The sequence below is a fragment of the Rana temporaria genome, chromosome 8 (assembly GCF_905171775.1).
Source record: "Rana temporaria chromosome 8, aRanTem1.1, whole genome shotgun sequence".
In the NCBI taxonomy this organism is placed as follows: Eukaryota; Metazoa; Chordata; class Amphibia; order Anura; family Ranidae; genus Rana; species Rana temporaria.
The window spans coordinates 159350748-159367270 of NC_053496.1; the positions used below are offsets into that span (position 1 = coordinate 159350748).

The window sequence follows — 16523 nt, forward strand, 5'->3', positions numbered from 1 at the left end:
TGTTGGGTATCATTTTACTCAGCGTAACATTATCTTTCACAATATATAAAAAAATTGGGCTAACTTTACTGTTGTGTTTTTTTTTTTTTTTTTTTTAAAGTTTATTTTTTTCCTAAAAAAAGTGCGCTTGTAAGACCGCTGCGCAAATGCGGTGTGACAAAAAGTATTGCAATGACCGCCATTTCATTCTCTAGGGTGTTAGAAAAAAATATATAATGTTTGGGGGTTTTAAGTAATTTTTTAGCAAAAAAACTGTTTTAGTCTTGTAAACGCCAAATCTGAAAAACAGCCAAGGTCCTTAAGTGGTTAAACCTCACATCACCAAGCCTCTGTGAAGGTCACATGATCAGTACTGTGGCATTTGGTCATATGACCTGCACCAGATGGGAAGAAACTAATAATTCCAGGAGACAGAACAATGTCAAAAACGTTTTTTTCCTCTTTGCTTACAATCACATAGGCCAGGATTATGCGAACACCAACTTTTTTAAGTTGGTCTTCTTTGAAGACAACTCGTACAGTAGTAAGAAAATTATTAAAGCGGGAGTTCACCCGAATTTTTTTTTTTAACATTAGATTGATGCTCGTTTTGTCTAGGGGAATTGGGTGTTTTTTTTTTTAAAAACGAAGCAGTACTTACCGTTTTAGAGATAGATCTTCTCTGTCGCTTCCGGGTATGGTCTTCGGGACTGGGCATTCTTATTTGATTGACAGGCTTCCGACGGTCGCATACATCGTGTCACGAGTAGCCGAAAGAAGCCGAACGGCTCTATACTGCGCCTGCGCACCGACGTTCGGCTACTTTCGGAAAATCGTGACGCGATGTATGCGACCGTCGGAAGCCCTTTTGGAAGACTGTCAATCAAATAGGAACGCCCAGTCCCGCAGCCCATACCCAGAAGCGGCGGAGGAGATCGCTCTCTAAAACGGTAAGTACGGCTTTGATTGTAAAAAAAAAACACCCGATTCCCCTTCACAAAATGAGCCTCAATCTAAGGGTAAAAAAAAAAGTTTTTGGGTGAACCTCCACTTTAAGCCACCATTGGCCTTCACACTTGTAACTATTTGAAAAGTTCTCTTAGGCCAGAGCTAAACAGGGGGGGGTGTCTAAGTCTCATAGGTAATAGCAGAAGAGACTGTATGTCTTCGGCTTTAAAAGCCCCTTTTTTGCTTAATGTTTTTTTTCTAATTATATACTGACTATGTATGTGCTGCTCACTATACAATCAAAACAACTGTAATATTCCAGGAGTAGGTGGGGCAAAGAACTCCCATGTTAAAAAGGGTTGTAAAGGTACATTTATTTTTTTATGGCTTCCCTTACCTCAGAGCAGTTCTCCTTCACTTACCTCATCCTTCCATTTTGCTTTTAAATGTCCTTATTTCTTCTGAGAAATCCTCACTTCCTGTTCTTCTGTCTGTAACTCCACACAGTAATGCGAGGCTTTCTCCCTGGTGTGGAGTGTCATGCTCGCCCCCCTCCCTTGGACTACCGGAGAGTCAGGACGCCCACTAACACACAGCTCCTTTATCTGCAACGTAGTAACCTCTCCTGTAACCTCACCAATGTAAAGGTGCTGACCACTAATGTAATTGGGCTCTACACTTGTCACCAGTATATGAGGTCATTTCTCCCCTAAGCACAAATGTGGGGGAACACTGCAGTTTTTTCTGAGTTTCTTTTCTGGCCATATTTAATTATTTTCAATAACTATAAAAATAATTATGTTGTATAGAGCGGCCCTTGGTTTTAACTATAATAATGCTGCGTACACACGATCGAGTGGATTTTTTTTTTCATCCGGAATTTTGTCTCAAACTTGTGTTGCATACACACGGTCAAACAAAATTCAGACCGTCAAGAACGCACTGACATACAACACTACAACGAGCCGAGAAAAATTAAGTTCAATCATTCCGAGCATGCGTCAAATTGATTCCAGGCATGCATGTTTTTTTGCGTGTCGGAATTGCATACAGACAATCGAAATTTCCGACAAGAACTTTTGCCGTTTGGAAAAATTGAGAGCCAGCTCTCAATTTTTGAAAAAGTCTGATGGGGCCTACATACGGTCGGAATTTCCGACCAAAAGCTCACATAGGAATTTTCATCAGGAAAAGTTCAATCGTGTGTACGTGGCATTAGAGGACGGTGGGAGGGCCGGTTTCCTCCTGGGTTGTTTCTGGCCCCGGTGCACCAGGCTTGTCCCCGGTCGTAGGCAAGGCTCTCCCTAAGCCAGGGTTTGACAAATTTGCTTGGAATCTAGGAGCCAGCTAAAAAAGTTAGGAGCCAGAAAACGCACCCCGTCCCGACGAGCTTGCGCGCAGAAGCGAACACATACGTGAGCAGCGCCCGCATATGTAAACGGTGTTCAAACCACACGTGAGGTATCGCCACGATTGGTAGAGTGAGAGCAATAATTCTAGCCCTAGACCTCCTCTGTAACTCAAAACATGCAACCTGTAGATTTTTTTAAACGTCGCTTATGAAGATTTTAAAGGGTAAAAGTTTGTCGGCATTCCACGAGCGGATGCAATTTTGAAGCGTGACATGTTGGGTATGAATTTACTCGGCGGAACATTATCTTTCATAATTTAAAAAAAAAATGGGGATAACTTTACTGTTGTCCTTATTTTTTAATTAAAAAAAGTGTAATTTTTTCCCAAAGTGCGCTTGTAAGACCGCTGCGCAAATACGGCGTGACAAAGTATTGCAACGATCGCCATTTTATTCTCTAGGGTGTTAGGATAAAAAATATATATAATGTTTGGGGGTTCTAATTAGAGGGAAGAAGATGGCAGTGAAAATAGTGAAAAATGACATTAGAATTGCTGTTTAACTTGTAATGCTTAACTTGTAATACCAACGGCCACCACCTGATGGCGCCAGCTCACACATCTGGTGGTAATAACTTGTAATACCAACGGCTCACCACCAGATGGCGCCAGCAAAGAAACCATTTAACATGATGTAACATCTCAACATGTACATGATTGGATTCGTAGGTATAGCAACAATTTATTTACATTGCAATAAGAACATAAATTCTAGTATTTTTAGCACAGTGGCTCCGACCTGATCGGTCCTTTTTATAAATTAAATAAAAAAAATTTTTTTTTTGGGGGGGGGGGATCGTCCCCCCAAAACAGGGAACAGACGATCAGTGACAGCCACACTAGGAAGCACGGGGAGAGGTTTGTTGACACTTACCTCTCCCCGTGCTTCCTCTCTGTGACCCGATCGCTGGACACCGGCGGCAATCGGGTCCGCTGTTGCCGCGGGGACGGTCATTGAGAAGAGGACCATGGCCGGGCTCTTAAAGGGGACGTACTTGTACGCCCTTGTGCCCAGCCGTGCCATTTTGTATAACGTATATCATTATGCGGCGGTCCTCAAGTGGTTAAGCACTAGACCTGTGCACACTGAAATATTTCGTTTCGGAATTTTAGTTTTCGTCCGAAAAAATACATTTATTTAGTTACTCCTGAAATTTTTTATTTATTTTGTTTGATTAAATGCATTTGTGCGAAAATCCGAATTAAGGTCGAATCTGTCATTTGAAGGCTTATGGTGTCTGTCGAATGTTCGAAGAAGATTCGACGGAGAAGCTAACCTGTACGATGCTGCAATCGTACATGTCCGGTCGAATGTTCCGCCTACAAGCTATAGAAGAATTCTAATGTTGTATGACACTAGAAGTAATTTATATTTTATAAATTATTATTACTAGTCAACCAGCATTCTAATTCTTCTATAGCCTATGGCAGGGCTTGACAAATGTGCTTGGAATCTAGGAGCCAGCTAAAAAAGTTGGGAGCCAGGTGTTTTTTTTTTTTTTTTTAACGACAAAGCAATATAAAAATTGATGGCATGGCACAGTGGCTGCATTTGATAGCATGGCACAGTGGCTGCGTTTGATGGCACAGTGGCTGCAAAGTGAACAATATCAATATGCCTGTGCCCTAACTCAGTGGTGCTAGTGTGAACCATAAGTGCAACAATCCTATAAATTATGGTTTTAAATTATAGTCTTTTTGGCTTCTCTTACCATAACCTGCTGTTCACGCTCTGTGTGATCACGTGTCTGCCGTGTTTACTCTGCAGCCTCCAGCCAGCTCCTTTCCTGTGTCTCCCCTTGGGCAGTGATGTAGGTGGCACCGCCCCCTCAAAGGAATTCCCCAATCCCTGGGGCGAGAGGTGGCCGTAAGCGGAACGCCTGCAGCCTATCTGTGCTCTCTGCTTGTATCATCCCCGACCCCGCACAGCTGACGGCGGCTCCATGACCTCTATCCATCCCGGCCGGCAGGTCGCCTCACTCCAGCCCCCTCGAAGCATAGGCTGCAAAGCCGCGGCCTCAATTGGCAGCCATTGCGGCACGGCCAGATCGCGGGTGGGGGGGATGCGCGGCCGACGCTCACAGGACACCCCAGCTCTTCTGCCGTGGGCACCAGGTCGATAATTCTAGGCGCAACGGCGACCTGGCGCCCGGAATTTGTCGAATACTGGCCTATGGGCCGAGCATTTGACCAGAAATGTACGATTGCGGCGTCGTACAGTTTAGCTGCTTGTCAAATCTTCTTAGAACTTTCGACAGACACCATAAACCTTCAATGACAGATTCAACGTTTGTATGTTTTTCGCTGCTTCGTCGAATCTTCGCCGTTCATGTCGAATGGTCTAGCCCAACACGGTCTCTATAATGTCAAATCTTTCCTCTCCTATGTAGAATAATCTTGGACTAATAGTTAGGTTAGGCACATTCGACCGCAGGTTCCTTGGACACAGATCAGTGTTGTCAGCATCATGTCGAGTATTCTATCTATATCTAACTGTTGTATCAACAAGAATCAACATAAAAAAAATGCTTTATTTTCGATACTTCAGATTCTGCATGTTGGTTTGTTAAAACGAAAATACCTGAAATTTGGACGAAAATGCATTTAAACAAATGCACATGTCTATTTACCACTTGGGATCCGCGCTATGGATGCTCTCAAGTGCCGAGTGGACATCTTTGGACGTCCTCTTGTTGTCATTCCCCGTGCGCGCCGCTGGGGGCGCGCAGCGGGGAAACAACGTGCCCGGCGCATCGCTGGGAAGCCGATGCGTGTGCCTGGCGGCCGTGATGTCCGCCAGGTACCCACGATCGGCAGTGACAGCAGGGACGTGGAGCTCTGCGTGTAAACACAGAGCTCCACGTGCTGTCAGGGAGAGAGGAGACTGATCTGTGTCCCTTGTACATAGAGACACAGCATCGGTCACCTCCCCCATTCACCCCCCTCCCCCCACACAGTTAAAACACACCCAGGATTCACATTTAACCCCTTCCTCACCCCCTAGTGTTAACCCCTTCACGGCCAGTCACATTTATACAGTAATTAGTGCATTACTATAGCAGTGTTCGCTGTATAAATGTGAATGGTCCCAAAATTGTGTCAAAAGTGTCCGATGTGTCCGCTGCAATATCGCAGGTCTACAAAAAAATCGCAGATCGCCACCTAAACCGAGGGACATTTTTATTTTATTTTTTCCAATTTTTTTTTTTTTTTTTTTTTAAACTGTACTAGCACATCTGGGATTACGAAGCGGAACACATACAGTTGATTGTTTTTAAACACGTTTTCCTTGGATGCACCCCTCCCCCCTCCAGTTTTATGCCGGGAGGATGATTAAAGCAAACAAAACAGAGATACATTTTTTTTAAGGACTAGCAAATAAATTCTAATTATGCAATAACCATGCTCACAAAAGCTGCTCAAGAAACGCACATTTCTTTGATGTCCTCTTACTGTTTAGATATGTGTCATGACCTTTAATGAGCCATTAAAAGGTGTTATTTTTCCCTTTTTAAGACTCCTTAAGCCTAAGTACATGTTGAACTGTTTTATTGCAGCCTTCTACTGCATTTATCACAAATCCCCAGAAATGTTTTTAAGTAAATTCACAGAAAGAAGAACATGTAAAAATTAGTAATTCGGGTTGTTCAAACCTATTAAATATCCATTTACCTTAGTTTACACAGAGGCCCCGCGTTGTACAATATGAAGACTATTAGCCAGATTCAGATAGACGGGGTTAAATTTGAGGCGGCGTAGCGTATCGCATATACGCTACGCCGCGGTAAGTCAGAGAGGCAAGTGCTGTATTCACAAAGCGCTTGCCTCCTAAGTTACGGCGGCGTAGCGTAAATGGGCCGGCGTAAGCGCGCCTAATTCAAATGAGAAACAGGGGGGCGTGTTTTATGTTATAGACTCGTGACCCGACGTGATTGACGTTTTTAACGAACGGCGCATTAGCCGTCCTGGACATATCCCAGTGTGCGCATTGCTCCAAAGTACGTCGTTTCGACGAGAACGTAAATTACGTCCAGCCCTATTCACGTACGACTTGCGCAAACAACGTAAAAAGATAGGCTTGTTCCGACGTCCATACCTTGCATGGGCTGCGCAACCTAGGGAGCAGCTTTATCTTTACGGCGGCGTATCTCTTACATAAACGACGTAACTAATTGCGACGAGCGCACGTACGTTCGTGAATCGGCGTATCTTGCTCATTTGCATATTCAACGCGGAAAACAACGGAAGCGCCACCTAGCGGCCAGCGTAAATATGCACACTTACGCCGCTCGTATCTTAGCCTAATTTAAGCGTATCTGGTTTCCAGAATACGCTTAAATTTACGACGGTGTAGATTCAGAGTTAAGACGGCGTATCTACTGATACGCCGCCGTAACTCTGAGTCTAGCTATATGTAAACAAATCATCCTAATTCTATAGTGCAGAACACAGATTGCGTGTTCTAGATCTTAAGTTTGTTTATCCGTGCTATTTTGAAGACGAGTGACACAAATGATTGCTTCAAATATATATATTTATTAACTAAAATACAGTGCACATTAACCACTTAAGCCCCGGACCATTTTGTAGCTAAAGGACCAGGCCACTTTTTGCGATTCGGCACTGCGTCGCTTTAATTGACAATTGCGGGGTCGTGCGACGTGACTCCAAAACAAAATTGGCATCCCTTTTTTTTTTTTTTTTTTTCACGAATAGAGCTTTCTTTTGGTGGTATTTGATCACCTCCTTTTTTGCGCTCTAAACAAAAATAGAGCGACAATTTTGAAAAGTTTTCTTGTGAGACAGCCATTGTAGAGATAGTGAATTTGAAGAGAATAGAAACCAAATAGAAACCAAAAATGGCTTTAGTATTGTTCATAGCATATCATGAGTTATGAACTAATTTCAACTTTAGAGAGAAAATGGCCTCCCTTATGTCAAATATATAAGAATATGAAAAATTATACAATATGCGACTTTGTATATTTTAACCCCAAATGTTCTGATGGGAGGAAAAAGTATCTTTATTGAGGCACTTGAGAAATGTAATGAAAAATTTTATAGCAGGAAAGGTTCTCAAAATGCAGAGCACCCCAACACTCTACTCGGCTTCAAATTCAAAACCTTTCCATTCAATGTAAAACTTGGTCTACAAATCCAACCAAGTCTTCCCCAAATGAAGGTGTGCCCTCATTCCTAAGGGGGGGGTGCATCTCCGACCTGTAGATTCAGTTGTTGGTTTCAATGGGGTCCAAAATAGAGTTCAATACTGTAAGAGTCGGTTCACACTAGGGCGACACGACTTCCAGCGCGACTTTCAGAGGCGACTCCGACACGACTTGAGCATGAACCACAGGGCGATCTGGGGCGATTTACAACACGACTTGAAGTCGTCTCCAGGACAGGAGACTTTCCAGTAGCCAATCAAACAACAATCAGCTCTGGGAGAGGGAAGGGGAGATAGGGGGAGGGAGGGAGAGGTTTGCCTGAGAAATGTATGTTATCTTCCTGGAAAGTCGCTACAGTGCTTCCGGGTATGGATCTTCGGGAGCGGGCGTTCCTTCTTGATTGACAGTCTTCCGACAGGCTTCCGACGGTCGCATCCCATCGCGTCACTCGTAGCCGAAAGAAGCCGAAAGTCGGTGCGGCTCTATACTGCGCCAGCGCACCGACGTTTGGCTTCTTTCGGAAAATCGTGACGTGATGGATGCGACCATGGGAAGCCTCTCGGAAGACTGTCAATCAAGAAGGAACGCCCAGTCCCGCAGCCCATAACCGGAAGCGGCGGAGAAGAAGCATCTCGTAAACGGGTAAATACGGATCATATTTTAAAACAAATAGCCGATTCCCCTAGACAAAACGAGCATGAAGCGAAGGGGAAAATGTGTAAGGTATGGGTGAACCTCCACTTTAATGTAACTTTTGGCTTCAAGCTTCCTACTTTTGGCATTCTGAAGTTGGGTAGGTTGACTCTCTTACAGTTGGACCTGCTTGCATAGTTCTGTTTGTCTAGTTGTTTCCCACCCTTCTTATTCATTGCTTGGGGATATCCAAGGGTCTATGAAAGAAGCCTGTATCCTGTACTGTACGATCAGGATAAGAGTAATTTTTACCTATATCTTGGCCATAAGATGCAGGCCACCCTCTCCTACTTGTGGGTTACTCTACTTCTTTTGTTTGCTACAAAACTGAGGACTTAGGACCCTTTCACGCGTACGGTTCCCGTGAGGATTAGTTCCTTTAACAGCCATTTGCTCAGCGGGGATCGCTCCGTTGATCCCTGATGAGCCGGCAGATGACAGGGCAGTCCCTGTACATTCGATCCGCAGACGGATGGAAAAATTAGGATTTTCCTCCGTCTGCAGAAACGGAACATAGCGGAGACGGATGAGATCGGATGTCAGCGGATGTTCATCCGCTGACATTCGCAATCCCATAGGGATATATGTATGTCCGTTTTTCTTCGGAAAAGGGATGGATGAAAAACAGACATATGGTCCGCGTGTGAAAGGGCTCTTAGAGGAGGGTATGGTTATATAGGGAGGGTGGAAAAATTGGAAGAAACTGTGCTAAAAACACTAAAAAAGAGGGAAAAACAACTGTAACATAAGTTACAGTATGTTCAATTTGGGAGCTGCGATTATCGTGTAAACAATCGGTACAAGAACAAAATAATAGAAAGGAAAAAAATCACGCTACCCCTTAACCAGGTGAAAACTTAAATAAAAAAAATCACCAAATTAAAGCGGTGGTTCACCCACACTAACAACATTTGAGCATTAAATTAGGCATAGTAGCGCGAGCTACAGTATGCCTGTATTGATTTTTTTAGCCCGGTACTCACTGTGCAATCCTCTATAGAAGATTCCGACTCCTCGCGGGGAATGGGCGTTCCTATCAAGAGGGAGGATGATTGACGGCCGGCTATGGCACGTCACGCTCCCCGAAGACAGCCGGAACAGGTCTTGGCTCTTCACGGCGCTATACGGCGCCTGCGCACAGACTATGCGCAGGCGCCGTGAAGCGCCAAGTCCTATTTCGGCTATTTCCGGAGAAGCGTGACGTGCCATAGCCGGCCGTCAATCATCCTCCCTCTTGATAGGAACGCCCATTCCCCGCGAGGAGTCGGAATCTTCTATAGAGGATTGCACAGTGAGTACCGGGCTAAAAAAATCAATACAGGCATACGGTAGCTCGCGCTACTATGCCTAATTTAATGCTATATTAAAAAAAAAATGTTTCATTAGGGTGAACCACCGCTTTAAGAATGTCAAAAGAACAAAGTTGATAATATACGGATATGTAACTGATGACATAATATCATATCAATAATGTATCGACATTAAATTACATTAATTTTTTTTTTTTTTTTAATTTAATGTTGATACATTATTGATATATTATGTCATCATTGATATGATATTATGTCATCAGTTACATATGCGTATATTATCAACTTTGTTCTTTTGACATTCTTAATTTGGTGATTTTTTTGATTTAAGTTTTCACCTGGTTAAGGGGTAGCGTGATTTTTTTTTTTTCCCTTTCTATTATATAGGGGGTGCCCAGGGGCAACTTGAGGGTACAGGCCTATAATCCATGGTCGATGAATACTTTTACAGCATAACCCCAAAAAAATTGTGCGCTACCGCTCAATGCTCAACAATTTTTATCCCTGTGCCCCAAATTCTATAGAAACGCAGTGCTAATTTCTCTCTTTATCTAGACAGCCGACACTTTTTAAAGTAAGAAGATATAATCCAAATACACGCTCTCCTATGTAATAGAGAAAATTTAAGAAAACGAATTCTAAAAAATAAAAGGAAAGCTGAAATAGAAAAAAAAAACAGTATTGTTCTTGTGTAAAAAAAATAAAAAAACTTGTACACAAACAAGTCCGCTGTTTAATAGACCTGACAAAATGGATGTAGTAAAATGTTCACTGACTGGTGTTTTCTTAAACTGTAGTTCATTTATGTCTACTTTTGTCCCCACAGATGCCCATGGCTCAGTATAGAGGTGTCTCCAGCTCTTCCTGCTTATAACGCTGTCATGTTTCTATTCGTGTTGGCCAATTTTAGCATGGCCACTTTTATGGATCCCGGAATCTTCCCTAGAGGTATGATCCTTTTTATTCCTGCCTACAAACAAAATGTCTGAAGGTTGATCTTACTGTAAAGGCAGAAGGTGTTTTTTTTTTTTTTTTTTTAATCTTAATGCATTCTGTGCATTAAAGTGTTTGTTAACCCACCAATGTAACTTTACGCTATTCTCTCTGGTTATGTATGTAATGTTCCCCTGTGATTGTGCTTTATAAAAATAATGCAGTATATACCTTTTTTGTTTACAGAGCGCTGATCTGACCCGTCGCCTCTCTTCTCTCTAAGCCTGACAGCTGCAGTGGGCAGGGCCGAGGATCACCCACTGACATCAGGAGGGGAGGAGAGATGCGGCCTCGCCTTCTGCATCTGTCATGCGAGAGAGGAGAGAGGAGGCAGGTCAGATCAGCGCTTTGAAAGCCAGGTATGTATTGCATTATTTTTATAAAGCACAATCACAGGGGGACATTGCATACATAACCAGAGAGGATCGTGTGAGAAATTAGTAGTAATTAGAGCAGCCGGAGCAGAGGGGGCGGGCACAGACATGGAGGTGACGGGCAGGGAGCGCAGAGGACACAGCGGATGATGGAGGCACGTAATTTGACTACGGTGTCGGGGCTCAGTAGCCATGTTACACTGTAGTCAGTTTACAGGGGGGAAGGCATAGCCAGGCAGGACCAGCCAGGTATTTCAGGTGTGATCAGTTGACGGGGACCCAATTGCACAGCACAAGCACTGTGCTGTATAACATGTATTTTAAGGAACAGGATCTTTATATATATATATATATATATATATATATATATTTTTTTTTTTAGGTTAACAAATGCTTTACAGATAAAGTCTTCTGTGTGCAGCAGCCCCCTTTAGCCGCCCTAACACTTACTGAGGTCCCTCTCTGTCCATCGATGTCCACGAGTGTCTCAGTCGTCCAGATTCTCCTTCCTGGTTGGCTGAAACACAGCAGTGGCGCTATTGGCTCTGGCTGCTCTGTCAGCTAGCCAATCAGAGGAGAGAGGGGGCTGGGCTCTGTGTCTGAATGTTACACACGGAACTGTGAGCTTGGGTGCTCCATTGGAAGCTGTTTGCTGTGGGGGTACTGAACAGGAGGGAAGGGCCAGGATCACAGAAGAGGGACCCAAGAAGAGGAGTATTTGGGCTGCTCTGTGCAAATATACTGCAACAGAGTGGGTAAGTATAACATGTTTGTTATTTTTTATACATCACTTACAACATGGGTCTTCAAACTACGGCCCTCCAGTTGTTCAGGAACTACAATTCCCATCATGCCTAGTCATGTCTGTGAATGTCAGAGTTTTTCAATGCCTCATGGGATTTGTAGTTCTGCAACAGCTGGAGGGCTGTAGTTTGAGGATCCCTGCCTTACAATCACTTTAAGCCCTTAGTACCTTTATCAGTTATTGGGCAAAGTATAACATGTAAGGGAGTTGTTTTATTGTGAATGTGCCGTCACCTTGAAGCAGTTCCTTGCAAAAGAAGTAGTGTTATTCTCGCCCCTCTGATGACCCATGTCTCGGACCTTCACTGTATTGCAGTGTTTCAGCTTCCTTGGGTATCGCCAGTATTTGACATTTCTGGGATTGTTGGATGCCAGTGTAGTGGAGGCTAAAGGATGGATCCATAGCATGTCACAAACGCGTCCAACCAGGGCTGTGGAGTCGGTAGATAAATGTTTTGACTCCTAAATGTTCCGACAATCTAAATTTAGTAGGAGTCGGAGTCGGTGCATTGTTTGCAGACTCCGATTCCGACTCCAGGTACCCAAAATTTCCTCCGACTCCACAGCCCTGCGTCCAACGTTAGGTGAAGTGTTTGAATTCTGGAGTTTGTCGAAAGCCACAGGGCTGCTGGAAAGCTTAGAACAGGGCTCGACAAATCCCGGTCGCCATGGCGACTAGAAATAGGGTCATGGCGACTTGGCTTGGAAGGGGGGGCCATCTGGTGGTGAGCCGTTGGTATTACAAGTTATCACCAGATGTGTAAGCTGGCGCCATCTGGTGGTGGCCGTTGGTATTACAAGTTAAACATTACAAGTTAAACAGCAATTCTAATGTAATTTTTCACTATTTTCACTGCCATCTTCTTCCCTCTAATTAGAACCCCCAAACATTATATATATTTTTTATCCTAACACCCTAGAGAATAAAATGGCGATCGTTGCAATACTTTCTGTCACGCCGTATTTGCGCAGCGGTCTTGCAAGCGTACTTTTTCGGGGACATTTTTTTTAATTAAAAAATAAGACAACAGTAAAGTTATCCCCATTTTTTTTAATATTATGAAAGATCATGTTACGCCGAGTAAATTGATACCCAACATGTCACGCTTCAAAATTACGTCCGCTCGTGGAATGCCGACAAACTTTTACCCTTTAAAATCTCCATAGGCGACGTTTAAAAAAATCTACAGGTTGCATGTTTTGAGTTACAGAGGAGGTCTAGGGCTAGAATTATTGCTCTCACTCTACCAATCACGGCGATACCTCACATGTGTGGTTTAAACACCGTTTACATATGCGGGCGCTGCTCACGTATGTGTTCGCTTCTGCGCGCAAGCTCGTTGGGACTGGGTGCGTTTTCTGGCTCCTAACTTTTTTAGCTGGCTCCTAGATTCCAAGCAAATTTGTCAACCCCTGGCTTAGAATACTGTATCTTTGCAAGGATCTGCTTCGAGCAAATGTTTAGGGAGATGACAGAGCTGATTTAATGCAAGCTAGCGAAGACGTTCAATTTTGAATTATGAGGCTGTCTGTTCTTGAAATGGATCCTTATGAGAATTTTCATCAACTCTGTTCTACCCCAGCTGAAGAGGATGAAGATAAAGAGGACGACTTCCGGGCTCCCTTATATAAGACGGTGGAAGTGAGGGGCGTCCAGGTCCGCATGAAGTGGTGTTCAACCTGCCGCTTTTACAGACCTCCTCGCTGTTCTCACTGCAGTGTTTGCGACAACTGTGTGGAGGTGAGTTGTAGAGTTGTAGATATCGCACTGTGTTTATTTCTTCATTATGTTTGTGATAATTCAAGTCATGATTGCCAGACAAAAGTAATGTATAGAAGTGTTCTGTTTATAAAGTGACCCTGTCACCGCAGAAAAAAAATAAACCCCTTTCCAGCAGGCATTTGCGCTTGTCTTTGCTCTCAGATTCCTTTAGCTGGCCTCTAAATGTCTAAAGGACACAATAGTGATGTTTGGGCCAGAAAATGGAACCAGACCTTGCAAGGGGGGAAATGAACATCTTTTTGTTTTTGGCTGTTTGTCCTAATTCTTGCTGTAAGGGACAACCCCATTAGTATATACAGTGCCCTTTAAAAAAAAAAAAAAGTATTCATACCCCTTGAAAGTTTGTCATGTTACAAAGAAAAACATAAATGTATTTTATTGGGACCTTATGTGATGGACCAACACAAAGTGGCACATTATTGTGAAGTGGAAGAATTTTCAATTTTTTTTGTACAAATAAATATATGAAAAATGTGGCGTGGATTTGTATTCAGCCCCCTTTAGCCCAGATTCACCCTGAAAGCAGGTTAGAATTTGTGCGAGTTCAGCTGAACGGGGAGATCTGTGTGTAAACGGAATAGAAACCAATCGGCTTCCTGGTTTTATTTTCAAAACTTAATTGAACAAGCTGAAGTTGGAAGCTGGTTGGCTACCGTGCACAGCTACATTGGATTTTGAGTGCTCGAGTTTTAGTAAATCACTGGGTGGTCTTTTTTTTTTTAGTGGTTAGCAGACTAATGTGATGAAATCGGGACCATGTTCTCCATCAGTACATTGTGAGTGCTGTGAAAAGGGGGCGGGGCCATGAACTCTGTTCTTTCCTTTGTGTTGGAGATTGTGAGCTGCTTTGACCTAGAAAGGGATATAAGAAGCCAATGAATGATTCAGTCTTAAAGCAAACTTTTTTTTTGGTAGCCAGAGCTTTTTATTATTTTTTTTGCCATTTCAGTGTGTCTGTTCTTTTCTAATCACGTTCTTTATTGTTTATCCTTCTAGGAGTTTGATCACCACTGTCCATGGGTGAATAACTGCATTGGACGCAGGAACTATCGCTACTTCTTCCTTTTCCTTGTGTCCCTCACATTGCACATAATGAGCGTCTTCATCTGTGGCCTTTTCTACACATTGGGGCATTCAGACCAACTCAGAGACATCCCAGCAATTGTGACGTATCCTTTATAATGGTCTGCTCGGTATTTGTAGTGTAGAAAATCCCCATACGTTCTATGGGGTAGATTTTACTACAACTGGAGAGTGCAAAATCTGGTGCAGCTGTGCACGGTAGCCAATCGGCGTCTAACATCAGCTTATTCAATTAAAGCGGAGGTTCAAAGTGGAAAAATCCACTTTTTGACATTGGCTCCAGCATACTGCTAACATGTGCGGTATGCTGTTTTTTTTTCTTTTTCTTGTACTTATCGTTATATGAGCCCTTGTTATCCGGCTCCGAGCGGGGAATCCTGCGGGGAATGGGCGTTTCTAAGCGAAGAGGAGTTGATTAACGGCGGCTAAGGCGCGTCACGCCTGCCGAAAATATCCGAAGTGACGGCCGGGCGTTTACGGCGCCTGCCGTGTAGAGCTGACTGCGCAGGCGCCGTAAACACCCGAGTGTGACTTTGAGTATTTTCGGAAGGCGTGACGCGCTTTAGCAGCCTGTCAATCAACGCCTCTTCGCTTAGGAACGCCTATACCCGGAAGTAATCCTCCGCTCGGAGCCGGATAACAAGGGCTCGTATAACGATAAGTACAAAAAAAAAAACAGCATACTGCAGATGTTGGCAGTATGCTGGAGGGATGTAGCTAATGTTAAAAAGTTTATTTTTGGGTGAACCCCCGCTTTAAGCTTTGTCCAAAAAAAAAATGGAAGCTGATTGGTTTCTATGCACCAGATTTTGCACTCTCCAGTTTTAGTAAATCATCAATTACCGTATTTATCGGAGTATAACATGCACCCTAACTTTAAGAAGGACGTTTTAGGAAAAAAAATTCCACCGCTCCCTGCACGGGGGGCACGGACTCCCTGCACGGGGGGCACGGACTCCCTGCACGGGGGGCACGGACTCCCTGCACGGGGGGCACGGACTCCCTGCACGGGGGGCACGGACTCCCTGCACGGGGGGCACGGACTCCCTGCACGGGGGGCACGGACTCCCTGCACGGGGGGCACGGACTCCCTGCACGGGGGGCACGGACTCCCTGCACGGGGGGCACGGACTCCCTGCACGGGGGGCACGGACTCCCTGCACGGGGGGCACGGACTCCCTGCACGGGGGGCACGGACTCCCATTCATTTTAAAGCTCCCTGCACTCCCAGGAGACCCCCAGTCTACTCTAAAGTTAAGAAAACATCACTGTCGGCCTCTTCTCATACACTGCTCCTCCTGTGTCACTGTCGTAAATCGAAGCTTCTAAAAACCTCAATTAACACCGCTCTTTCCTGGACCCGGTCATGTGACTGCTCGCCTCTGCTGTTTCATTGACGGTCACATGACCGCTCTCCTCCAATCAAATGCTACACTCGGGGAGGCAGAGCAGGAGGAGAGTGTCCAGAAAGAGTGGCATTGTGGTATTTAGAGGCTTCCATTTACATTGAGGGTGGCACAGAAGAAGCAGTGTATGAGAAAGGACTGGCAGTAAAGTTTTCTTTACTGTAAGACAGTGCTGTCCCAGGGCCAGGAGAGGTGGGGCAACTGGCCTGACACCCTCCCCCAATGGGTGGCACCCGGTGCCACCCATCGGTAAAAAAAAAAAAAAAAAATTACTGTATTTCCAGGGGGAAAAAAGTGCATGTTGTATGCCAATAAATACAGTATGAACTTTTTCAACAAAAGCAGTATAACCAGCCATGTTACGATGTAAGGGCCAAGAGGTACCAATAAGACTAAATTTCAGTCAGTGTATATCCAGCTTTAGACTACATGCACATGGCCCCAAAAGGCTGTATAAAATACAATACGGCCATATATTCTATGTGACAGATGCAGTATATAGATGAAGTGGCTGCATGTGTACAGAGCTGTTTTCGCCTCCCCTAATTCAGAGCGTCTTCATCTGCTATTGA

General features: G+C 44.2%; 1 protein-coding gene across 1 annotated transcript in view; it reads left to right on the forward strand.

Moving 5' to 3' along the window:
* The window catches only part of ZDHHC5 (zinc finger DHHC-type palmitoyltransferase 5), a 99461-nt gene that overhangs the window by 38664 nt on the left and 44274 nt on the right, over window positions 1-16523 (forward strand). The window contains exons 3-5 of the mRNA XM_040321022.1: window positions 10335-10456; window positions 13263-13420; window positions 14459-14631. Of these exons, the coding sequence (XP_040176956.1) occupies window positions 10335-10456; window positions 13263-13420; window positions 14459-14631 (453 nt within the window). The remainder of the gene's footprint in view (window positions 1-10334; window positions 10457-13262; window positions 13421-14458; window positions 14632-16523) is intronic.